At 42.8% G+C, this 26,233-nt stretch overlaps 1 protein-coding gene across 2 annotated transcripts in view; it reads right to left on the bottom strand.

The window, feature by feature from the left end:
- The window catches only part of opcml (opioid binding protein/cell adhesion molecule-like), a 391,660-nt gene that overhangs the window by 86,071 nt on the left and 279,356 nt on the right, over positions 1-26,233 (bottom strand). For both annotated transcript variants that reach the window (XM_039777409.1, XM_039777408.1), the window contains one exon: positions 19,951-20,186. In XM_039777409.1, the coding sequence (XP_039633343.1) occupies positions 19,951-20,186 (236 nt within the window). The remainder of the gene's footprint in view (positions 1-19,950; positions 20,187-26,233) is intronic.

Below are 26,233 nucleotides of genomic sequence, written 5' to 3'. Positions count from 1 at the left end.
ATAAAACAGTGCACATTAAAGCTTACAGTCTGAAAGAACACTCATATTAACACCAGTCGTTGGTGACCAACCATCATCTCTTACTTTCCCCCCCATTCTAAGCAGTCTAAACTCGAGTTTATATGCACAAAAGTCGCTGGACGCCACAATCTTCTGAACATAGCCGTACTGAGAAATCCAGAGAGAGAGTTGTGTGGAGCTGACCTGATGTCTTAATTAGCTTTGGCTATGGCTTAAACGTAACGGACGTTCATTAATATCAAAAAGTTACGCACTAAAGCTTTAAACATGAGCCCAAGGAACATACTAGATATATTGGCATAGGGGGACAGCTACGGCCACTTAGTATCGCCTGCTTTTAACCTAATGGTATGATCTATGCCTGTCATCACAAGTGATTGCTCGCACGCACATATTAATTTACAAGTTCATTAACTTTCGGTCAGTGTGGCCGAGCAGTGTGGCGAACAAACATGCACAATGCAGGAGAAAGAGAAAATGAGAGAAAGAGCTGTGGGTTTCTTTAAGCTCCAACAACGACGTCAAATAAAGAGTTGTAATAATGTAAATATATATCTCTATAGGAAACGTTATAATTGTTGTCAATTAACCCCCATTAACAGACATTCTAGTACTACTACAGACCAGAAAATATTCCAGTTAAGTGGAGAAAGCTCTGTGTAAGGTGGAGGTGGGGTGTAGGGGCTTTGTGGCCAGCACAACAGCGAAGCTCCTTAGGGAGGTCGGAATCAGGGGACAGGTTCACAGACAAGCCATCAAAGAGCTGGCCAACACCTTCGAGAGGACGAGCCATTGGCTGTGGCTGAAGACAAGCGATACAACCTGGGCTGCTAAGGCAAACAGCTAACCGTGGGACACACACCCAGGATTGATCAACCTGTGGTGGGCCTGCCTCAGCAGAGGGTGTATTGTGATAATTGGCCGAAACACCCGGTGATGCTGTGGTACACAACTGACGATGTGTCCCGCTGGATAAGCCTTATAGCAGCGATCCTTCAAAAACTCCCGAATCTGAAGTGGTGCAAATGCTAGGGATTGCAACATCTAGTCCTTTCAACGAACATCCTCAGTGCTGTTGAATGTTAAAGGGAAACATTCTCAGCATCTGGCTGATCAATCTAAGAATTGATTCCATGGTAATTTTCTCAACAGCAACAACATAAACTTACATTTATTTGACAGGTTCACGAATGGAAAGCCATCGCCTACTGGGAGGATCCAGGACCAGTTGCTACAAACACCAACGTGCATTTATTTTAAACATATAACAGTCTGAGGTAAACACATGCTGCAAAGGACACCCAGATAATTCCCCAGTCTGTGTTCAGGAGGATTTGCTCAAGAACTAATTCCACCTATCTCCACTGATTGATATTGACTGAAGGAGCGAGATCCAGACTGGTACCAGTGACCAAAGCAGCCATTGTTGGAGGGCAGTGTTCCTTACATAGTATACCTAAGTTGCACCTAAGGGATATTTATTCACAAATCCATAAATGTATTTGCATCAACTCACAATAATTAATATATATTACCGGATTTGAATTCCGATTAATTTGTCTTTGTGTCATTATTGTTTGTAAAAATCCCAGTAACTCCTTCAAATCACACACAAAATGGAAGGTTTAATTTCCCTTCGGCAGCAGCTCTGCTAAACAAACAAAAGACAAAAAAGTGAATTGACGCTCTGCTGTATTACCACTAATTTGCCAAATTGATAACTTTGCTTAACAAAGATGACCCAGCTTCCCCATGTGCTAAAATACACCAAATCAAATGACAATTCACTGAGCTCAGTAAATATTGTACAGTGTACAATGTTAAACCCAATTAGTTTCCGTTCCGACTACCACAATATGCATTTAGAACAGTTCCCGAGCATGAATTCCTGTAGAAGCTTATGTTTTCACGCCGTGTCCAAGTGCACCTGCTGTTTGTGTTCTGAAAGACGCAGTTCACTGTTTGCAACAAGGTTATATGAAGTTGAATACTGATCTGAGCAGCAACTAGGCAACTCACAATATTGTATATATCTGGAAATCGTTTGAAAAGCTGTGCCAGTCACAGAGTGCATGATGGAAATGGTTCATTAAGTGGACAGCATAGACCAGAGCAGTTTCATTTAAACTGAAATGATACCATCTGCATCCGCAAGTAAATTTCGCCATCAAAGGGTTAGGCTCTGTGCTGACATCCGCGTACCTCCAATTTGTTGTGACTGCGTGGACTTGTCCGCATGGACACTACACTAAGAAGTGGCATAGCGATCTACTGTGCATGTGTCAAATGCATCCTCCAAGCGGACTCCAGAAACTACCACTGTATGTGTCTGCGGTGCCCGCAGCTGTCTGTGTATGCATCCGTTTGGGAGAGGCTTAAGACGGAAACTATTATTGTTTTCAGCATTGCAACAGCAAGCAGCCTTACAAATCTGTAGCTGGACTTTCAATAAGTCCCAACATCACACTTTTATTTGTGCAAGGCAGTGATCCATACAGTATACTAACATTTATATGCTGTTAGTGATTCATTTGTAAGCTCAAAAAATAAATCATAAAAACATGCTTTTTGTTTCTTGGATGTGGCTAGGATTCCAGAAAACACACATTTAAATCACAATACAACACCAACATATACTGCTTTCCCTTGTTATGTGCAGCTACAAACAGAGAGCCACATGTCAGAGGCAGGGACACACAGAGCACCATGGCAGCTTTAACAAGTGTCTGTTCATGCCTCACTTTGGTTTGGACTATACTCAGTCCTAAATGTTTAATTGTCTTTCGTAAGGAATCTATAAATTATGTCTGTTATGGTTATTACCTTTACGTCAAAGTGAGAGTGCATATTGGATATTTTATTGTAAGCGTACACAGTTGCCGATTTGTTAAGTTCTAACACGGGGGATGGATCGTTTCGTTGACACGCCCCATAAATAACTGTTTTGGTTCTATATTTTTTACAGCTAGAGAAAATTATAGATCTAAGACGAAACTGACAGAAGGGCAGGACTTTAGAGAAAAAGATGCAATTACAAATCTGTCTTCTACTTCAGCGCCACGGACAGTATCATGGATTTATCAATACAGTTAGGCTACTGATAGTCTCGCTTTGCCAGACCTTCGTCCACAGCGCTGCGAAGGAGGGTCTGGCTAGTCCACACAGCATTCCAGGATGGGAGAAAATGTGCTCTGGTTTATTGGCATTTCTTTAAACCAATCACAATCATCTTGGGCGGGGCTCGGGAAGGAACTTGTTTTGGTGGAGCATGTGTACGTTCAAAAGTAGTTTTAGTCGTGCAACAGAAAACTCAGATTGGACAGATAGTCTAGCTAGCTGTCTGGATTTACCCTGCAGAGATCTGAGGAGCAGTTAACCATAGTCCTCACAAATCCACCGGAGTTTAAAATTCCCACATAAAGAAAGTGGGTGGCACCGGAGCAATCTTGGAAGTGGAACGTCGTGGATATAGACTAGGGTACTGATAATTTAGAGCCATGGTCGGGGCCATAGATTTTAACTTGCCTAAACCTCAGTCAGATGAAGGATCAATGAGTCAAGCAGACTAGACTAACATATTCAACTAAACACCCCTCTGCCCTTGCACTCTGTCTGCTACTAGGGGATGGAGAGGGGGATGGCAGGTTAACAAGGGACATGCATTTTGGTCATTTTGCTAAAAAGGGGGACAGCAACCCCACTCACCCCCCTTAAATCGCCTACTGAGCATCTATCTATTTCATATAGGTCCCATAATTCAATTGCCCACCATTAATTTCAAGTATATGTAGGCTAAACTGGTGCAAGATGATGGAAGGTTGAACAATAACAGGCAGCCTTGTCTAGACATAAACATCAGAAATTACACATTATTCCGCCTGCAGTTGTTTGGGTTTGGACAAATAATCCAGGAGAAGCAACCCCCGCTTGTTGGGCCATGCTAAGGCCTAAGGGTTGAATACATTGTGACTTTAACATTTTGAAGCATCTGTCTTTGCCCTGGAGGACTAGCCACAATACTCAGACGTCTCTGGTCCAGCCTGTGAACTGTTTTGAAATAAATGTACAATATACCTGTATGAAGCAAAACTGTTGGTAATGTTGCATTTCACTATTAAGTCAAACACATTTTTACAGGTTGCATCGCCATCACAAGGTGATATATAATATTTAATGAGATACTAAACATTTCCACAGTACTTGACCTGGATGTGATTAGACTGTTAGAGATTGAACACAGGAACAGCCATTTTCTGCTCTGATGCAAGATTGCAATGCACTTACTAACATCACTGCTGGAAGAGAAGCTGTACTTAACAGCTATCAGCTGGTTTCATACAGACAAACCAAATTTGGGATATATCTACGACACCGACCAGACTGCATTGGGTGACATTGTGTGCTCTTGCTGTGCTCAGAGTTTGAACCAGCGTGCAGTGAAGGGAGGGGTTAAGTTTAGTTGTTACACACCAGCTCGCAGGGGGCAAAAATAAAATGGCACGAAATGTTTCCAAAATCCATGAAATGTTTGTCTGATGGCTGGAGATGTTGACTGTTGCTGTTGACATCTCAGTGGATTTCAACAAGTTATTTCTAGCTATCATTGTAAAAAATAACAAGGCTTGTCCCTGCACTGGTGGCATAGCTAGCAAGATATATGTTTAGGTTTTCAAATATATAATTTGCTGTGTGCTAGAGCTATTTTATCAAACAATGGTGAAATAATATGAAAACACCCGATTCAGTATGGCCAAATGTGGCAACTACAGGATGATGACATATTGAATTAGCCACCAGAAGCTAGGGGCCATACCAGACAAACCCTGGAGCATATAGAATTTTGAAAGGATGCATTCTATTGCTTACCTTTCACCGCATCAGGATCACAAAATCACGCTTCAAGTAAAAGCGGTTGTGTCCAAACAGCAGAGGACCGAACCAGTAGCATCCAGAGAGGAGCTACATTAAAACATTAATGGCAGACGTAATAGACAGATGTTTTATCCAATCACCTGCTAGGTATGTTTTCCCAACACTAACCAATGACGGCTTCTCAGATGTCTGTGTTTAACAAACCATCTGGCTAGTCAGGTTATTCTTTTGCTTATATAAAACACTTGTTCATTTGTAAGAGGAAGACTGTTATTTTTTATTTCAAAAGTTATGCGTCGACCAAAGCAGCACTACCTTTTTTTATTACGTTATTTCTAAGTGTCAAAAGTCAAGATTAAGCTGTTGCTGTGATGTTTATGGCGTAGTCAATAGGGGGGAAACAGCAAGGCCATTTGCTCATTAAAGAAACAGAACTGAAGTCTATAAAGTTGGGATCACAGTGTCACTACCACTTGATGCTGATTCAGAGTCCTTGGCGGCTTCTCTGCCTCTTGTAGTCCTTGGGATACATACACTATGCATTACAAAGCACTCCAAGATATTCTTCTTTCTTGTGGTGTGGCTTAACTGCAGTCAGTCCACTGCCTGTGTGCAGTCACCATGGAAGCAGATGCCCTATATTCCTGAGGGTATCAGCTGACAAGGTCACTGGGCTGATTGATGTTAGCCTCCAGAGTCCTCTGTGTACAGGTTCAACACTATACACTATACAATCTCCATTTCTGAGCTACTAGAGAAGAGAGCGCCTGTGGGAACAAAAGGCACCATCAACATCCCCCACGGACTTCCTGTTCTGTCTTTGCCATCAATGTGGCGGTATGTGGGACGTGACATAAATCTGCGCCCCTCCCGACAAAATGTTCTCACAACTCAAAAGTGGCAGCAACTGTATGTTAACACTGTATTCATGTTGGGTACTGGCATGTGTGTAATCCAACACATTCTCATGAATGGGTTCATTTGATATCGTACAAAATCACAGCGACCGCCCGCCCATCACTTGACCGTCACGATCACATGACAGTTAAGTTTTATCAGTAATAGCGCACGCGCCCTTACCCCTCCTCCATGCAGTTACTTGTAACCAAGGACACGGAGGAATAAAATAACATGATGGACTCTTCACTTGAGTTTCTGCGCGCGAAAGTCGCCAAACGACACCATGTTCTCAACATAGCCATACTGAGAAATTCATAGAGTGTTTTGTGGAGCCGATAGTCCTAATTAGCTTTGTATCAACTCATTTGGTAATGGCTTGAGTGTAACAGACGTTCATTAATATAAAAAAAGTTACGCACTAAAGCTTTAAAGGCCCTGTGTTTTAGGACACAAACATCCCAACCTCCTCCCTACAGCAGCAGTCAATGTTGTGCATGCAGTAATTAATACGTGGAATACTTTTTTACAAATTACAGTGCATTACTTTATGTAGATTTATGTACAAATTGTTCATGAGAACAGCCTGTGTAATCCGGCCAAAGCAGCAATAGACCACTGTAAAGCCTAAAACCTTGGGGATAAATGGGAGACATACTGGGCCACGTCTGTCCCTCTATCCAAACAAGCAGCAGAACTGCCTGTATTAATATATCACAGCTACTTCACTACTGTCTTGGCAACTATCATTATGAATTACACTCATATACAGAGGCCAAACAGGAATATAGTACAAAATGCAGAATGAAAGAATTATTATACTAGGCCTCTCCAACTCCCATCAAAAACAAGTGGAACGAGAATTTATGTGAAGAACAGTGACAAAGCCATCACTTGCATTGTAAAAAAGTTCTTCAAGTGGAAGCATCAATGTTTTTCTGCCAGAGGACATTCAATCTCAAAACCCAAATGAAGGAGATTTGAATCATCATGGGACAGAGCTGAGAAATATATTTTACAGCTGGATTTCCATTTGTATTAGAAACATCCATTCTATCTTCACTTCTTACTTTTTATTTATTTTTACAGCACATATGCTATTTATATTCATGTAGGAGGACAACATAGTTGATATTCTGATGTTTTCTTCTTCGACCAAGCATAACTACTCTGTATATTTAATCAGGAATGGTAATAATGTTTTCTATCAAATATAAACAACCGAGATTAGAAGATGGGTCATGTGGCGATAATTGTCAGGGACTTGCCCATGAAACAGCTCCGCTCATTCACTGTCCTCCACGGATAAAAAATAAACTGCGTGTCAGACAACTGAGAGCAGACAACATGAGCTTTCTCAGAAACGTTCCCCACTGTTTGGGTGTAAATACAATGTACTGCTGGACGTAAAATGTAGAAGGATTCCCTGGTCTGATAAAGGTACCACGATAGTATTTGTGCATCCCCGGGACATGTCTTCACCTGAGCAGATGCACTAGAAAAAGTGAGCAAACTGCCCTCAGTACACAACCATAATGTAGCTATGTTATGATTATTATCCTAAATCAAACCAGTAGGAGGGAGGTATGGTGTGAAGACATGGGTGTAACCTATTTTATGTCTACTTGTAAGAGCTATTTCACATTTTGAACTTGTCTGTCATTTGTTGAATAACCTATTCTCCTATGTTTTTGTGAGCAAGAGACTGATGGGAACAACAATGTTTTAAATTGGTCCAGTATTGAGCGAGAAAGCTGTAACCAGCATTCATGAACCGGGCTGCAATGTAACCCTATAGGGCAAATGCGCATCCTCAATTTCCATCCACTAAAAGTGCTGGTTCTGTCACTGACAGGCTCAGATTATTATTCTAAGTGTCTGACAACATTATGGAAAGGATCCCTAAAGCGATAGACCTATTGGTTACAGAGTATGATCCTCTTTGTTTAACCAGAAACAGCTCTGAGATCGCTATCGCTAAAATCACCAGACTCCATTTAAATAAACAATACTTTTAGCGTGTATAGAGCCAGCATTTTCACATGTAAATCAGTAAACGGTATTTATTTCAACCACAACCACAACTAGAGTCGTGATTGTTGGAAAAGTGGAAAGACCAAAATGGCTTTTCATAGTTTTATTTTTTTGTCTGTCCACTTTGAATGTTTTTTAAAAAAAGTATCTTAATTTTTAACAAAAAGGTCTATCTCTGTAGGGATCCTATCCATAATGTTGTCAGACACTTAGAATAATAATCTGAGCCTGTCAGCAGCAAAAACAGCACTTTTAGTGGACAGTGAGCAATTGCCCATTAACGTTACATTGCAGCTTGTTTCGCGGCTGACAACTGAAGCCGTCTTCCTTAAAGTGATGGTTCGGAGTAATTTCACCCTAGGGTCCTTTGCACCATGACATCGAGCCAAACACCCCCCCAGAAGCTTTTTTCACCTGGGTCTAACATTGGGAGAGTTAGCGTAGAGTAGCGTTAGCCGCTGAATAGCTTAGCGCAGAGGCTAATGGATCCGAAGTGTCTCTTAACATTACCCCACTAATAATGCCCGAAATGATACCAAAGGTCTACACTAGTATATATAGGTTATGCACTCATAAAACGATGGATTGTAAAGTTTGTAAGTACACCAGAAGGTTATGTAAATAACACTTTCCTGCTGGCTTCTGCTCTCTGCTGTTGTTGTTGCTGCTGTAAGACGAGTGCTTAGGGACATCTACAAATTACAACACCGAAAAGAGATGCAACAAAAATATTTTTTAATTTAACTTATTTTTAAGTAAGTGCTGTACTATAACTAGCAGGAGACAAGTAATAATTGAGGTAAGTTTGGAGACATTACCTTATTTAATCATTAAATTAATAAATATTTTTGTTGCATCTCTTTTCGGTGTTGTAATTTGTAGATGTCCCTAAGCACTCTTACTGCCCGGTAGTAACAGCAGCAGCAGCAGCAGCAGAGAGCAGAAGCCAGCAGGCAGCAGGCAAGTGTTATTTACATAAACTTCTGGTGTACTTACAAATTTTACAATCCATCGTTTTATGAGTGCATAACCTATTTGTACTACTGTAGACGTTTGGTATAATTTCGGGCATTATTAGTGGGGTAATGTTAAGAGACACTTCGGATCCATTAGCCTCTGCGCTAAGCTATTCAGCTGATAACGCTACGCTACGCTAACGCTCCCAATGTTCGACCCAGGTGAAAAAAGCTTCTGGGGGGGTGTTTGGCTCGAGATCATGGTGCAAAGGACCCTAGGGTGAAATTACTCCAAACCATCACTTTAATACTGGACCAATTTCAATGCTATTTCATTTAATTGTTGTTCCCATCAGTCACTTAGACACACAAACCAGGTCCAGGCTGAAAAAAACCCAAAGTTCCCTTTTAAGTTTACAGTGCATTTCTTGAAATTTGCATCCCTGCTTAAGAGCTGTGGCAGGAAATGGCTTTTGGTTTTCTGCCTTCCTTCCACTCACAGACACTGTTGCTCTCATATGTTCACTGATTGTTGGAGCAGGTGCATCACAACACAGAGCACCATAACCAGTTTTGTTGATGTAGCCCAGCCTTGTCCATTCTGCGGATCACGTGCCTGCTTTTAGTTTCAAATGTGAGCTTGCAGCATCCAGATGGTTGGGTAATTCCAGGTCAGATGGCGGCAAGATTGCGCCAATGTATGGTGACACGCTACGAGCCTCTCTCACACTGTAGTTTTAACCTTACTTACAAGTTGGATAATTCAGCCTACGTCCTCCCTTATCACTTATGATCGCCAGACTTTATTGGACATCAGACAAAATGCTCCAAAATTGTCTACAACATCTATGATACCTGTGGATATTTCCAAAACATCAGAGACCTAGCGCGCTGATTATCGAAGGCGATATGGGCGTAAGAGAGGAAGACGTGGGGGACTGTTGGTGAGGCTATGGAACCGACCTACGCGGCCTCCAATACCAAGCATGCTGCTGGCAAACATGCAATCTATCAGCAACAAGATGGATGAGCTCCGCTGCCAGGTCAGTGTACAGCGAGATCTGGGGAATTGCTGTGTGTTCTGTTTTACGGAGACGTGGCTAACATCGGGCTATCCGGACAGTGCCATACATTCGGACGGCTTCTCCGTATTTCGTTTGGACCGGGCCAAAGACACGACTGGCAAGTCAAAAGGTTGGGGTGTGTGCTTTCTGGTGAACAACTCAACATCTTACCATCAAATGTCGGCCATTTTACTCTCCACGAGAATTCCCATCAGTCCTACTCACTGCGTAATACATCCCTCCCCAAGCCAACGCCAAGGCAGCCCTGGAGGAGCTCTGCGACACTGTCAACAGGTGTGAGAGGCTGCACCCGCAAGCCCTCTACATCGTAGCCGGTGACTTCAATCACTGCAATCTAAAGACAGTGCTACCAAAATACTACCAACGCGTCAGCTGTGTCACCAGAGGCAACACAACTCTCGACCACTGCTATTCAACCATCAACGGAGCTTATAAATCTGTCCCCTGGCCTCACTTTGGGAAATCAGATCATTCCTCTGTACTGCAGGGGGACTAACGTATACTAACACATATACACGTCCCGACGTGAGAGGACGCTGGCGCTGGTTATTCGCCGCTTCTCCGTCTGCTATTCGTCTGCTATTTGTCTGCTATTCTCTTGTGTTTGTGTTCGCTGTACCCCCTACCTCTGGACAGCCTCTGTACCTCTGGACAGTCTCTCTGCTGGTTCCCGAAGCCGCCTGGGCTCCTTGACCGGACTCTTGCCTCGTCGGTTAGCCGCTAGCTAGCTGCCCCCGTTCACCAAAACACGTGGCGGCTAATCCGTAGCTGCGGCGGCTAACCCGATTGCTGACCTCCTCCTCATAGGCAACCTCCACCAGATGCGAGCCGACCAAGACTAGACATTCCTCTCCTTCGGTCATGCGCGTGGATCATTTTGGCAATCACCTCATTCATCCATCTCCACCTCCACCTCTGTGCTCCTAGCCCACGGCTAACCACTATCACGGAGCTCTCAGTCCCTCCGCTTCGGCATCATGATCAAATATTCAACTCTGCAACTGGTCCAATTCCGTCAACTACTCCATTCCATCCTGCATCCCAGTCATCAAACAGCTCGGACTTCTCGTGCGCGCCGTTACATCCACAGAGGCTCTGCCGCCAAGTTAGTTTTCTTCCACCACGGACAATCCATTCCATCCATGCGTGCACCGCACGCTCTGTTGCACCTGTCCCACGTCATCAGAATGCTTCACCCACTGGTTCACATAGGGCTGAACGCATCATCAGGCTACACAGAAAACCGGACCGGACTACAGTGCTTTCCCCACTTCACATACACTCAATCATACTCTCCAATCATTTGCTAATCGGCTCACTGTCCCCCCTCAACTGCAATACCCCCACACCCCAACGACCACACGCGCGCTAACCGGGACAACCTCAGATCTCTCCAGCCTGCCCCCATCCCACCACCCTCTCACCATGCCAACTTTGCCCTCCTCAACACCCGATCCGCAATACAACAAAAGCCCCTGCCCTCCATGAACTAATCCTCGACAACACTCTTCCTTCTGCTCACCGAAACCTGGCAACAACCCAATGACTTCTTCTCCCTCAACCAAGCATCCCCCCCTGGCTACAACTACATCTGCAAACCCCGCCCCTCCCACCGTGGAGGTGGCCTCACCGTCATTTTCAATCAGAACTTCCAGATCACAGAACTCACCCTGCCCTCAGTATCATCGTTTGAATATCTCGCCTTCAAAACTCTTTCCTCCATGACAGTCATCCTCATTTACCGGCCACCTAAACCAAATCCCTCCTTCCTCTCTGATTTTACTGAACTCCTCACACTAGCCTCATCTCTCTCTCCACGTCTGCTGCTACTCGGTGACTTAAACATCCACATGGACTCCCCCACCTGCAAGCTCTCATCAGAATTCAACATTTTACTGGATAACTTCTCTCTCACCGAACATGTCACATTCCCCACCCATGAAAAAGGACACATCCTCGACCTGGTCTGCTCCACCAACCAACCAGTGCTCGACCTCCATCCATGCTTCTTTCCCCTCTCTGATCACAAACTGATACGGTTCACCATCCCTTCTCCAACCCCACGCCCCCGCCTCCTCAGAGAAATCACCTTCCGCAACCTCAAATCTATCAATCCCCACCATCTCTCTGACCTGCTCTCCACCACTCTCCACCTGGACTCAACCCTCACCTCACCCGATGACCTCACAGACCATCTCAACTCCACCTTGTCTACCTCCCTCAACACCCTGGCCCCCCTCAAAAACAAAACTTGTCACTTTTAACACCTCTTCACCCTGGTACACACCTGCACTCCGGAAAATGAAACAAACTGGCCGCCAACTTGAACGTCTGACAAAGAAATCATCCCTCACAGTCCATCATGAAGCCTATAAATCCCGTCTCATCGCCTACAAAGATGCCCTCATTGCTGCCAAATCTGCCTACCTCTCCACCATCCTCACCGACCCCTGCCAAAACCCCAGAACCCTCTTCTCCACATTGAACAACCTCATCAAGCCTCGGACCAACAGCCTCCTTACCTCTACTCAGGATCTCTGCAACTCATTCCTCCACTTTTTCACTGACAAAATCAATCTCATTTACAAATCTCTATCCCCTGTATCTGACCTCCCAGGATCTACTCCAGCACCTACCTTGGACCCTCCTCTCCCCATCCCTCCAGACCTCCCGACCCCTCCTCCACACTTCCTCCTCTCCCAGTTTGACCCAGTCACTCCTCCTGAAATCTCCAAACTCATCAGCTCTTCCAAACCCACTACCTGCTCCCTTGACCCCCTCCCTACTCCACTTCTGAAGTCCTGCCTCCCAGTCCTATGCCCCTACCTCACTAACCTCTTCAACTCCTCACTGTCCCTTGGAACTGTCCCCTCTGCTTTCAAAACTGCCGCTGTCACCCCAATCCTTGAAAAACCTGGTCTGGATCCCTCTCCCCACTATCAACAACTACCGCCCAATATCCAACCTCCCCTTTCTGTCTAAAACCCTGGAACGCATAGTCGACTCACAACTACAAACCTATCTTCATGCCAATAACCTATTCGAACCTCTCCAATCTGGTTTTCGCCCCCTACACAGCACAGAAACCGCTCTCCTCAAAGTCCTCAACGACCTCCTCACCTTTGCTGACACCGGTTCCCTCAACATCCTCATCCTCCTCGACCTGAGTGCAGCCTTTGATACTGTGAGCCATAACATCCTGCTCACCAGACTCAAAGACCTCGGTATCGAAGGTACTGCACTCAGCTGGCTCCACTCCTACCTTTCCAACAGATCCCATTTCATCTCTCTCCACAACCACACCTCTGCCACAGCCACAGTCACTGCGGTGTTCCCCAGGCTCCGTACTTGGCCCCTCCCTCTTCATCATCTACATCCTCCCTCTTGGTCAGATACTCCGCCACTTCAACCTGGACTTCCACTGCTATGCTGACGACACCCAGATCTACCTCAGCACCAAATCCCCCCACAATCCTCCCCTCTCCCACATCAACTCCTGTCTGTCAGCTATTAAAACCTGGATGCAACACAACTTCCTCAAACTCAACAGCGACAAAACAGAATTCCTTCTGATCGGCTCCAAATCCACACTCAGCAAAATCAATAACCCCACTATCACCATCGACGGCACCATTGTCTCCCCATCTCCCCCAGGCCCGCAACCTTGGCGTTATCTTTGATTCCACCCTCTCCCTTGAGCCTCACATCCGTCAAGTCATTAAAACCTCCTTCTTTCACCTCCGCAACATCGCCAAAATCAGACCCTCTCTCACACCCCGGCGCGCTGAAAGACTCATTCACGCCTTCATCTCCTCCCCGACTGGACTACTGCAACTCACTTCTCCTCGGCATCAGCTCTACCAACATCAACCGACTCCAACTGGTCCAGAACTCAGCCGCCCGCCATTACCTGCTCCAAATCCTGGCACCACATCACTCCAGTCCTAAAACAACTCCACTGGCTTCCTATTTCCCACCGGATCACCTACAAAATCCTGGTCCTCACCTACAAAGCCCTCCACCATCTGGCCCCCTCATACCTCACTGACCTCATCTCCCCCTACCAACCCTCACGGTCCCTCAGATCCACCTCAGCTGGTCTCCTCTCCATCAAAAAGTCCAACCTGCGCTGTTTTGGGGACAGAGCCTTCTCCAGAGCAGCTCCCAGGCTCTGGAACTCCCTCCCCCAAGAGATCCGCACCTCTGAGTCCCTCACCATCTTCCAGTCCCGCCTCAATACCCATCTCTTCACCTCAGCCTACCCATAGTCCACCTGCCCCCCTCCCTTTTTCATCTGTATCTTGTTTTGTTCTACTTGTTTTGTTTGCTTGTTAGGGCCCGAGCGCCGACAGCGGCGAAGGCCCTATTGAAACTGAAGGAATTATTCTTTCTTTCTTTCTTTCTTCTATTATTTTCCCGTCAAATGAATTGGCTTTTTGAGGGGCTTAATATATTCAAAAACTCACCAAATTTGGCGGTTGCATCAAGTCTGGTGAAAGTTTACGTATTTTAAGGGTTTCGGGAATAGGCGCACAAAAATGGCTTCGCGCCCTTAGAAAGTTAAGAAAATTGAGCCCCTGCAGGCGTATGCGTACGCAGACTCACGAAACTTGGTACACATGTAACATGTCAAGATGTACAAAAACGTCATTACAGCCATACCCTAAACCCAACAGGAAGTCCGCCATTTTGATCTCAAAGTTCGAAATTAGTGCGATTTTGGCCATTTCCACGTCGATTCTTTAACGAACTCCTCCTAGAGATTTCATCCGATCAACTTCCAAACTCGGTCTGTGCCATCTTAAGAGTTAAAGATGAAAAGTTGTTAAAAGAAAAACTTTTCGTCATAGGGCGTGGCCGGGCGGCCATTTTGTGCGTTTCACGCGCGAAACAGGAAGTGGGTGTAACTCGGGGAGTGTACGCGATCCGTACACTCGAAACTTTTCAGGATTCATAAGAGTCCAACCCTGAGGACAAATAAAGGCCGATATTTACTTAAAGTCATAGCGCGCCCCCTAGTGGCAACAGGAAGTAGGGCCTAAAAGTCAAGGTGCTATACTTTAACGAACTCCTCCTAGAGATTTCATCCGATGGACTTCAAACTTGGTCTGTACCATCCCAACACCTTAACGATGAAAAGTTGTTAAAGGAAAAACTTTTCGTCAGACGGTGTGCGGGGGCGTATGCCATTTTGAGTGTTTAGCGATGAACAAAGAAGTTGTTGTAACTTCAGTGTACGTTGTCGTATCTGCCCGAAAGGGTCCAGGCCTGAGGACACCTACAGGCCAAAATTGACTTTTGGTCATAGCGCCCCCCGCTGGCAACAGCAAATCTGCCTTATATGACAAACATCATCCGATTTGCATGAAACTCAGAATGTGTGGTCTACATGTGATACTGAGCCGCCCCCTATAATATGACCACGCCCACTTACTCAGGCCACGCCCCCTTTCATAACATTTGAACCGTTTAAGGTAGAGTATTGTGTGAGGTGTCACTGAACTCAGCAAAGACTGCCTTATTCATTGGTGATGGTTTGGCCCGCCCCCTAGGCTTAAGCCACGCCCCTTTCATAACGTTTCAACCGTTTAAGGTATACCCTGGTGTGAGGTATCATTGAACTCAGCAGAGACTTCCTTCTTCATTGGTGATGGTTTGGCCCGCCCCCTATGTTTAAGCCACCCCCCCTTTTATACATGCTGACCCATTTAAGGTAGTCTTGTGTGAGGTATCATTCATCTCAGCAGAGGCTTCATTTTAATTGGTGATGGTTGGACCCGGCTTCTGCTTTAGCCAGCGCCCCTTTTTTACAGCTAATGAACCGTATGACGTAGAGTCTTGTGTGAGGTATCGTTGAACTCGGCGGGGAGTTCCCTTTTCATTGGTGACGGTTTGCGGCGTCCGAGTGCCGCGCAAATGCACGGTCGAAAGGAGCGGCGTCCACCGGTAACCCCGACGCGCGCAGAGGCGCGAGGGCCCGTCCATCGCTGCTCGCAGCTTTAATTTTGTTTTGTTATGTTTTTATAATCTACCCTGCCCTGTAAAGCGACTTTGAGTCCATGAAAAGCGCTATATAAATCCAATTTATTATTATTATTATTATTACTGCTGCTCCCTGTGTACAAGCAGGAGATAAAGAGGGAGAAACCCACAGTGAGGACAGTACAGCGCTGGACTGCTGAAGGTGAGCTCATGTTGCAAGGCTGTTTCAATTCTACTGACTGGTCAGTTTTTAGTGATTCTGCTATCTTGCATGAGTACACTGAGGCAAGGCCTACAAGCGGTTACTAGCTACAAGGCCAAACCTAGTGGCGTCCCAACAACCTCAGCTTCCTTCCCAGACGACTTGAATGTTTTTTATGCTCGTTTTGAATGCGCTGCTGAGACACCGGCGCTGGGACCATCTCCAACTGGGGATGTACACGTCAAAGTATCTTCTAATGGGAAGACACACACAGACACATCATCTCCAACTGAACGGATGTTCAGCAGGCAAGCACATCAGGTCTCAGTCACTTAAATCTGTGAAAATAGGGAAGGCTGCTGGGCCTGATGGCATTAAGGACATGCTATAGCGAACTTGCCTCTGTTTTCACTGACATTTTTAACTTTTCACTCTCTCTTTGTGTGGTTCCAAATTGTTTTAAAAGATCTATCATAATTCCTATGCCTAAGAAAATGGCTGCCACCTGTATGAATGATTTTAGACCTGTAGCACTGACTGAGTGTTTTCAACATCTTGTGAAGGCATACACTCACCTTAAAGATTATTAGGAACACCTGTAAGATTTCTCGTTACTGCGATTATCTAATCAACCAATCACATTGCAGCTGCTTCAATGCATTTAGGGGTGTGGTCCAGGTCTAGACAACCTCCTGAACTCCAAACTGAATGTCAGAATGGGAACGAAAGGTGATCTAAGCAACTTTGAGCGTGGCATGGTTGTTGGTGCCAGACGGGCTGGTTTGAGTATTTCCCAATCTGCTCAGTTACTGGGATTTTCACACACAACCATTTCTAGGGTTTACAAAAATGGTCTGAACAAGTAAAAACATCCAGTATGCTGCAGTCCTGTGGAGCAAAAATGCCTTGTTGATGCTAGAGGTCAGAGGAGAATGGGCCAACTGATTCCAGCTGATAGAAGATCAACTTTGACTCAAATAACCACTTGTTACAACCAAGGTATGTAGTAAAGCATTTGTGAAGCCACAACACGCACAACCTTGAGGCGGATGGGCTACACCAGCAGAAGACCCCAACGGGTACCACTCATCTCCACTAAAAATAGGAAAATGAGGCTACATTTTGCACGAGCACACCAAAATTGGACAGTTGAAGACTGTAAAAATGTTGTCTGGTTTGATGAGTCTCGATTGAGACATTCAGATGGTAGAGTCATGACTCATGTTCTCATTCTGTTTACGCCAAATTCTGCAGAATTTGGCGTAAACAGAATGAGAACATGGATCCGTCATGCCTTGTTACCACTGTGCAGGCTGCTGGTTGTGGTGTAATTGTGTGGGGGATGTTTTCTTGGCACACTTTAGGCCCCTTAGTACCAGTTGGGCATCGTTTAAATGCCACAGCCTACCTGAGTATTGTTTCTGACCATGTCCATCCCTTTATGACCACCATGTACCCATCCTCTGATGGCTACTTCCAGCAGGATAATGCACCATGTCACAAAGCTTGAATCATTTGAAATTGGTTTCTTGAACATGACAATGAGTTCACTGTACTAAAATGGCCCCCACAGTCACCAGATCTCAACCCAAATAGAACATCTTTGGGATGTAGTGGAATGTGAGCTTCGTGCCCTGGATGTCCATCCCACATATCTCCATCAACTGCAAGATGCTATCCTCTCAATTTGGGCCAACATTTCTAAAGAATGCTTCCAGCACCTTGTTGAATCAATGCCACGAAGAATTAAGGCAGTTCTGAAGGTGAAAGGGGGTCAAACACAGTGTTAGTAGGTTGTTCCTAATAATCCTTTAGGTGAGTGTATATCAACAACAGCATACCTGTCTCCACTGATCCATTACAATTTGCATGCAGATCAAATAGAGCTGTGGATGATGCTGTATCCTTGGCTTTACATACTGTGTTCCAACATCTAGAGGGCAGGGATATGAACGTCAGGATGCTATTTGTTGATTATAGCAGTGTCTTTAATACTATCAGACCTTCTATTTTAATATCTAAGCTGGGTGTTAGAATAATTTACATTATCAAATAATTGACAGGACCACTGAAATAGTCAAAGTTAATTTTACTTGAGAACATAACAAGGAGGCCTTCTCCGCACTACAGAATAGCACAGACACTGACCTAACGAAAAGCTATCTACAGCTGCTTTTTATAATAAATGTAATAAATCATGATACACAGTAGATGTTGTCAATTGATATTGTTATCTTGTCAGAGTCTATGACGTCTCCCCTATCTGGTCTGGGAGGGCATGTATGCCCTCCGGAACACACCAAGCTCCAGAGAAGGCTGTATTGCAAAACATCCCACTAACAGTATTGTGAAATTTGCAGATGATACTACTGTGATAGGACTCATTGACAGCAATAACGAAACTGCTTACAGGGATGAGGTGAGTAACTTGATCATGTGGTGTCGCAGAAATAATCTGTCCCTCAATGTGGGGAAAACGAAGGAGGTCATCATAGATTTCAGGAAGAACAAACCCACACATACACCTGTCTATATTAACAACTCTCCAGTTGAAATTGTCATCACCTTAGGGATCCACATTTCAGACTCAGACTTATATCAGGTGTGCCATCAAGAAGGCACATCAAAGGCTTTATTTCCTGAGGTGTCTTAAGAAATACGGTATGTCCCTTAACATTCTACAGAACTCGTATCACTGTACAATTGAGAGTATACTGACAGGCAACATTGTAGAGTGGTTTGGCAGGGCTACTTCACATGACTTAAATCTACTGACAAAGGCGCTCAAAACTGCATCGAAAATCATTGGAGTTCCACTTGAACCGCTCCAAAACATTTACTGGAAACGCAGCACTAAGAAGGCACTAGGTATTCTGCAGAATTCTAGTCATCCTGCACACAATCTCTTCTCCCACCTTCCATGAGGGAGACATTTGCAGAGCATCCCAATGCGCTCGTCACGTTTCAGGGATAGTTTTTACTCCCACGTAATAAGGCTACTGAATTGGTGGTCTGAACTTAGTTACTGTGCTTAGATGTTCTTATGTGTTATTTATGTTATTTATAATTGTTACTTATTGACTGGTGTTGAGAGAGTGCCAAGGCACATTGTATTTCATTGCTGTGGTACTCTGTACTAATATGCCTATGACAATAAACTTGAACTGAACTGAACTGTCAGGGAAAAAGGGACAGATCCAGATCCATGGGAAAGTATGATTGGAGACAGGTCTCCTCGTCTGTGCAAGAATATGCCTGTTTATTGTTTGATTAAAGCCATGGCCTGATGCTTCTCAGCGTCAATTAAGAGTTAATGAGACATCATCATGATTTGTACAGTGTGAAAAATACTTAACGTTAATTATGATTGCATGAAAGTGAATGTCATCAAGTTGAACCATTTTTGTGTGAAAATCATGTCAACTGTTTTCCCTAAAATGTGCTAGCTGCAACGTCAAAAGAGAAATCTGAATGTAAATGTAAGGAAAGTCTTTCCTTGATGTAGTGTATTTTCTTCGTGATTCTGCATGAGGTATCTGATACAACTATACTTCATCAACTTTTTAATTACATATCACCTTAGCGCAGCTAGATGATCTGAAGCTCAGATGATACTTGTTCGCAGGAAGTCACAGTGAGGGAAATTGATTTGCTAAAACTGGTCACATTCGATTAGCATGAAAACACATCCAAGAGAAGGGTCGAACTCAAACACACGTGTTATTAACCCCTAGGTTAATTTTCCGCTGGAATTGTCCTTTCATCGCCGCATGACGCTCATTTTTCTGGCTAAACTCCACTACCACGGCCCCTGAAAGGACCGTCATCTGGCGGTGCCTGTAGCCTGTATTGCCCCCCCCCCCCAGAAAATGGCACCCTGCTGACGGTAACCGCATCTTACCTTGAACGATGAGATGCACTTTTGTGGATTTTGGTTTCTTGTTTGTGAGGATTGAGCAGATGTAGGGCCCTTCGTCATGGACGTCAACGTTTTGGATCTCGATGCTGTACTCTGTGACTGCTGTGTTCTCCATCAGGATGACGCGAGGGTCCAGAGACCACTTCTCACTTCCTGCGAAGAGAATGGTGGTGCGATTGAGCCACGCTACTCGTGATACTTTGCTGTCCACATTGCATCTGGTAGGAAGAAAGACAGAAAATACAAAAACACATTTGAAATTTTTGGCTTTTCGGCATAATGCTTTGTCTATGTTCAGCTCCATGAAAACAAAAACAGCTGGGCTCATTACAGAGTTAGACAGTTTTGTTACAGTAATCAATCCTGCTTTAAATGATTAAAAACTATACACTGTAAAATACTGTTATCAATAAATCTGGTATCATTAAATCAATTTAATAACATACATTTGTCAGGTCAACGTCAATTGTCTGGCTGTCACTTATAGTTTATAACCACGAGATAACCCTTCTGTTATCCTCTGGGCAAATTTTCAAAAAGTGTCTATATCAGAAATGTGGATTTCTTTCAACCATAATAATGTTGATGGTTCCATATGAAGCTCTTGATGAGTAAAATAAATGATCAGTCCACTACGTTCATTGAATTAGGATGTTTTATTAAATTTTATGGCATTTAAAAAAAAATTGTTGAAAAAAAGTTGCATGGTCGAGGGGAAAACAACACAAGGAAACCAGTTGACCAGCTAATTGCTGCTACCTCATCAAAATTAATGTTAGCCTACTAGCATATTGCATGCATGTAGAAAATCCATGTGATTACAATAAGCAGATTTTATTTACTTGGACTGATGCATAAACATCCAAAGTGATGGTGTACATTTATTACTATTAAATCCATACCATATTTTTTTTTGGCCACTTGTTAGCAAAGAGTTGCTTACTTACACATCCAGCAGTTACAGAGCAAAATGATCATTAACATAATGAGTTTTGTTTGTGTTCACCTAGGGCTGGGCAATATATCAATATTATATTAATATCATGATATGAGGCTAGATATCGTCTTAGATTTTGGATATCACAATATCGTAATATGACACAAGTGTAGTCTTTTCCTGGTTTTAAAGGCTGCATTACAGTAAAGTGATGTCATTTTCTGAACTTACCAGACTGTTCTAGCTGTTCTATTATTTGCCATTACCCACTTAGTCATTATATCCATATTACTGATGATTATTTATCAAAAATGTCATTGTGTAAATATTTTGTGAAAGAACCAGATATCTACAATATCGCCGCATTATCGACATCGATGTATTTGGTCAAAGATGTCGTGGTGTTTGATTTTCTCCATATTGCCCAGAGCTATGTTCACCTGATGAATGTAAGTCTAATATTCTCTTTCTTTTAGCTCTGTTTTTGGTCTCCACCATCTCCTGAGGGAAACATATGTCTCTGTAGCTGCTAAAAGCTCCACTATGTTCACCAGCTAGTCCTTAACCGTGTGTGTCTGCTGTTTGCTGCTGAACAGCTAGACTGCAGTGGGTTTTTAGAGCTTTTTCTCTGGAAACATCTGCCTGCTGCGGACCTAAATTACACTATTACAGCATTAAGCGTGAACCAAAACAGTAACGTTGCAGCCTGACAGTTAAACAATGAGCTGCATCTCATTATAAAGCAACATAAATGCTGAGAGGAGTGGCAGATTCAACTGATAATTCTCTGTAGGCTCATCACTATAGAGGCCATTTACATTGTCTTTTAATACATTGTTATAATAAAAATATTGATTATGGCTGCTTTAAGAAATTTAGTTGATTGCCAAGCTTTATTTTAAATACTAAACTTTATACAAATGTATTGCCTTGAAATTATGAGTTTTCCCAACTTTATTTTGTATTTCTACAGTGTACATGTAAACATTTCAGAAGCAAGTCATTTTATTTCAGTGGAAAACTCTGTGAACATGGATTATCAAACTAAGGTTATAGCATTATAAAAACAACAAAAAAAAACCTTGAGAAGTTTTTAGACACATTCATCATTGACTGTACACACACGTCCTCCTTTAGATCACATCAGTCAAGACATGAGGTCTCTTTCATTACGAGCACATATATTCACTGTAAGCGCTACACATAACTTAACACCAGAATGTGACAGGCAGTACCAGTGATCCAGCCAACACACATAATGTGCACGCTGACATTTCCTTCAACCTCATAATCCCCAAAAGATTAAGAGGCGAACAGGTTAAAGCATCCGTCCTGACATGCTCCTGTGCTTCATTTTTCATCCAAAGGACACACAACGACACATGCACGCCTCAAACTCATCATACTCTTTACATACACCTTACACCTTCTACATTAGCAAAAAAAACATTTGGATAAACATGAGAGAGTGTTCATGGTTTCTACTATGATAAAGTTAAATTATCACAATTAAATAAATTACAATTTGCATCGTACAGGCTACTCATTATCAGTGATGTTTCAGGTGGAGCAAAATGGCAACATCTATTTTACAAAACCAGAAAATGTAAAATCCGACTGAACACACACCTGTTCTTCTCAACTTGCTGCTATACTGCTCTATGTTTGAATATTTACCGTGCTGTCCTGCTGCTTTCATGTTTGGAAAGATGCTCTGTTCTTGACCAGGTACCATCCTCCCATTGACACACACAGGAGGCAAAAAACTATGGAATTTAGCCTTTTTTTTTTTTTTATCAAGAACCACTCCACATTATATCTGTCATTATTTTTTACCAGTGGTTTGGTTTATAACAATATCCTGCAGCTGGTGGACACTGAGGTGTTTGCTCTCATGTTGTGCTGTAGATGATAATCCACGTTGTTCATGGTGACCACATTACTATATGCAGCGGGGCAACAGGCAATCAGCCTCACATGGCACCACATGTGTGCCATCCTGTTTTCATTGCTATCCTCACATAGAAGCCTCTGGAGCCAAGTCCATTTAAAACACTACTTAAATCTATCCAGCCACTGACCTGAATTTGTTTAATAATGATTAATAACAGCAGCTTTGCCCCACTTGCCTCAAATGACCCGTGGCCTCCACTCATTTAGTTCCAAACAATCCCTGTATCACCAATGCTAGACCTCCAGGGGAAGTGTGGAGCTCTGAGGAGGAGATTGCTAACCTGACTCCACCAGATGGATTGCTTCGCATTTGCTCGGCATATCCATCTGGGAACTTTCCGTTGGAGAACTTTTGGGAAGGGGCAAAAATACTGGTCTATCACCTATGTTGGTGATAGACGGGCCAAATCAACCAATCAGATCAAAGAAGCGTATGAAAATACAACCACAAGCCCCTGCTGCTGCAGGCAAAGCATAGCTCGTTAGCTCAGCAAGCAAGCAACATGTCGGTAAAGGATATTTGCCGTTTGTGTAACGAGAATTTACGAATAAAAGGCACCATTTCAGGTTCCTGGTCCATATTCCAAAAGAAGGATCCAAGAGAAAAAAGCATTAGCGAGCAGCTAACAGAATTAGGGGTACCGCTGTCTGAAAATACTGGTTAGCTGATTGGATAAACCATCTGTCTATCACCACCTAAACCCGCCTCAAAACCAACGCTGATTGGCCCGGTCGTTTGGCGAACGGCTCCAAATGTTCTCTATCTCAAGATGCCAGACTGATCTGCGATTGGAAAACTGGAACTCGCCAGATCAGGACGGTCTCACGAGGCTAGGATATTGCAGGATACGCGGATAAAGCTGAGGTTTGATTCCATTTTATCACTAAAATGCAAAGATCTGTGATCACTTTTTGTCAGCTGAGAACAGAAACCCTGTAGTTTTTAGCCTAATTACATTGTGAAGTAAAATGAGATAAGCTAAGATATGAAATATTGATTTAATCCAGACTGACTAAGTAAGTGTAGCCTGCTTACTTTTCTATCTGACTTTTCACATTAAAATATAAATTAAAAAAAAGATATGCCTTCAAAATTAATTGGGAGATTGTCCTTAAATTGACTGATTGATTATATATATATATATATATATATATATATATATATATATATATATATATATATATATATATATATATATATATATATATATAAACAGCACTCACACACTTACAACCATAATGTGATTAAATTAATCACACCAGTTCACAGAAAACTCTTTAACCAGGCAACAGCCAAAATATTATACAGAATGAATGTTGATTAGCTCCAGCTGATGTAATCTGCCCACTGGTGATGTTTGGCATTTTAACCAGCAAAAGTGACGGTCGCTGCTGCCTGAACGCCACATTGCTGTTCGCTAACAGTGTGAGGAGAGATAAAAGGTTCAATATGAAATTTGTAAGCGTTGGTGCTTCAAAAAAATCTGGATATTTAATCAGAACATTATGGGACCAGTTATCTAAACCCACACCTACGCAGGAGTAGGAGCGGGGTTGGTGTGAACTAAAGTGTGTTTGTTGTCTGTTCCATTCCATTTCGTTAAAACTTTGAACAAAGCCTGTCTCATCTGCTTGATTGGTATCACACATTTGTATCATGAAGTGTCACACTTCTTTCGTGAAGATGTATCTGTGTGATCCAACCTTTTACCGATCCTCCTTTCCTTTGGAGCCTGTTTCTTATCCATCTCCTCTCACATTGTGTAAGTGAATGGAGCGCTTTTTGGAAAATGTATATATTCTTGGGTTTCTCATTAAACATTTAGAGCATGGGCCTTCAACGTTTTTTAAGCCAAGGACCCCTTATCTGTTGCATATTAAACTGGGCCTAAAATAAAAGCCTAAAGCCTTCATACATACCTTGTCAGTGCATAGAAAACTAAGCTACAAAAATAATTGTTGGCATGATTTTATGTATCATGTTTTAAAGGTGCTGTAGGTAGGATTGTGAAGATCCAGGACTTAGCCAAAACATTTGAACATCGACAACTTCTCAGTCCCTCCCCCCTTTCTGCTAAAGCCCAAAACAGTCTCCTAAGCCCACAAGGGAGAATGAATGCGTGTGCATGAGCAGTGATTGACACGCAGTTAGACACCCACCCTGGCCCTGATTGGTGCATTTGAACAGGGAGCGGTGGATTTTTGCAAATAGCACTACAGGCTGTAGCCAGAGGAGCCAGATTTTTTTTTTAAATGACTCGCTTCATGTAGTTCTACTGGAACATAGGGTCAGTTTCAGCAAATAGGACAGAAAGGTAGTTTTATAAGGCTTACCTATTACACCTTTAATGTTACACATACATGTGGAACAGTGAACCCTTAGGATGAACTGTATCTGTGGATGGCTACCTTAGTGACTACCTTACCTATAGGCCGGTAAGCCTATTATCAATGTGTTTTTTTCACATAAAGGCTGATTTGTATTTGCTAATAATATGTTGGATTCATGTTAGGACATTTTATTTTTAAAAAAGCTTTAAAAAGTTGCAAAGGAACTGCCTTCATTCATTTTGCCAGATGTTGGTCTAGTACCGAAAACGTTTCCTACTATTATATTTATTTTTTTGCAAGTTAGACAGGATGCAAGAGTTTCTTTGCAACTTTTGACCTAATTTAAAAAAAAGGAACTTTAAACTTAAAAGAATTTATAATTTTGGAACACAGTGAGACGTAGAGAGTTTTCCTTCGCTGAGACTCTGGGTTGCCATTGGAATGCATTATTAAACATCCTTAAAACCTTTTTTAAATTACTCAATTACTAATAGCAATGAATGTAAATATACAGTAGTATGAATATAGTCCAACAATAGTGTATATGTCTTTGCAATAATAAAAGATCACTGTTGTGCTATTTGGGTGGGCTTAGTATTTCTGTACACCTCAGTTACCACATTAATACTTCTGATCTGATTCATTCAGCCGGGTTAATACATTCACATCAAAATTAGCTGTCTTAGTCCAAATACAAGTTACAGTCTTTCTTTTCTGCAGGTGAAAAGGAGAATATGAATTTAACATGAAATAAAACTAGGCTCAGAATGCACTGGGGTATTAACAGCATATGGAACCAGGATTTGGCAGAACATTTATCAATGTATCAGTGAAAGAATGAAAAGACATTTCAGCTTTGTGTGCCAGTTCTTTTTTTTTCTTTCTTTTTTTTAATTATGATATTATAAATTTGGCATGAATTTGCACAAACTCATGCCATGTCTTTTAAATCCAAAATACCCTAAAGGTTTAAAGTTCTCATATTATGCTTTTTGGCTTTTTCCATTTCCTTTATTGTGTTATATATCTTTTTTTCTTCACATT

The sequence above is a fragment of the Perca fluviatilis genome, chromosome 16, assembly GCF_010015445.1.
Source record: "Perca fluviatilis chromosome 16, GENO_Pfluv_1.0, whole genome shotgun sequence".
NCBI lineage: Eukaryota > Metazoa > Chordata > Actinopteri > Perciformes > Percidae > Perca > Perca fluviatilis.
The sequence above is the reverse complement of the archived record's forward strand: the minus strand, read 5'-3'. Positions and strand labels throughout refer to the sequence as shown.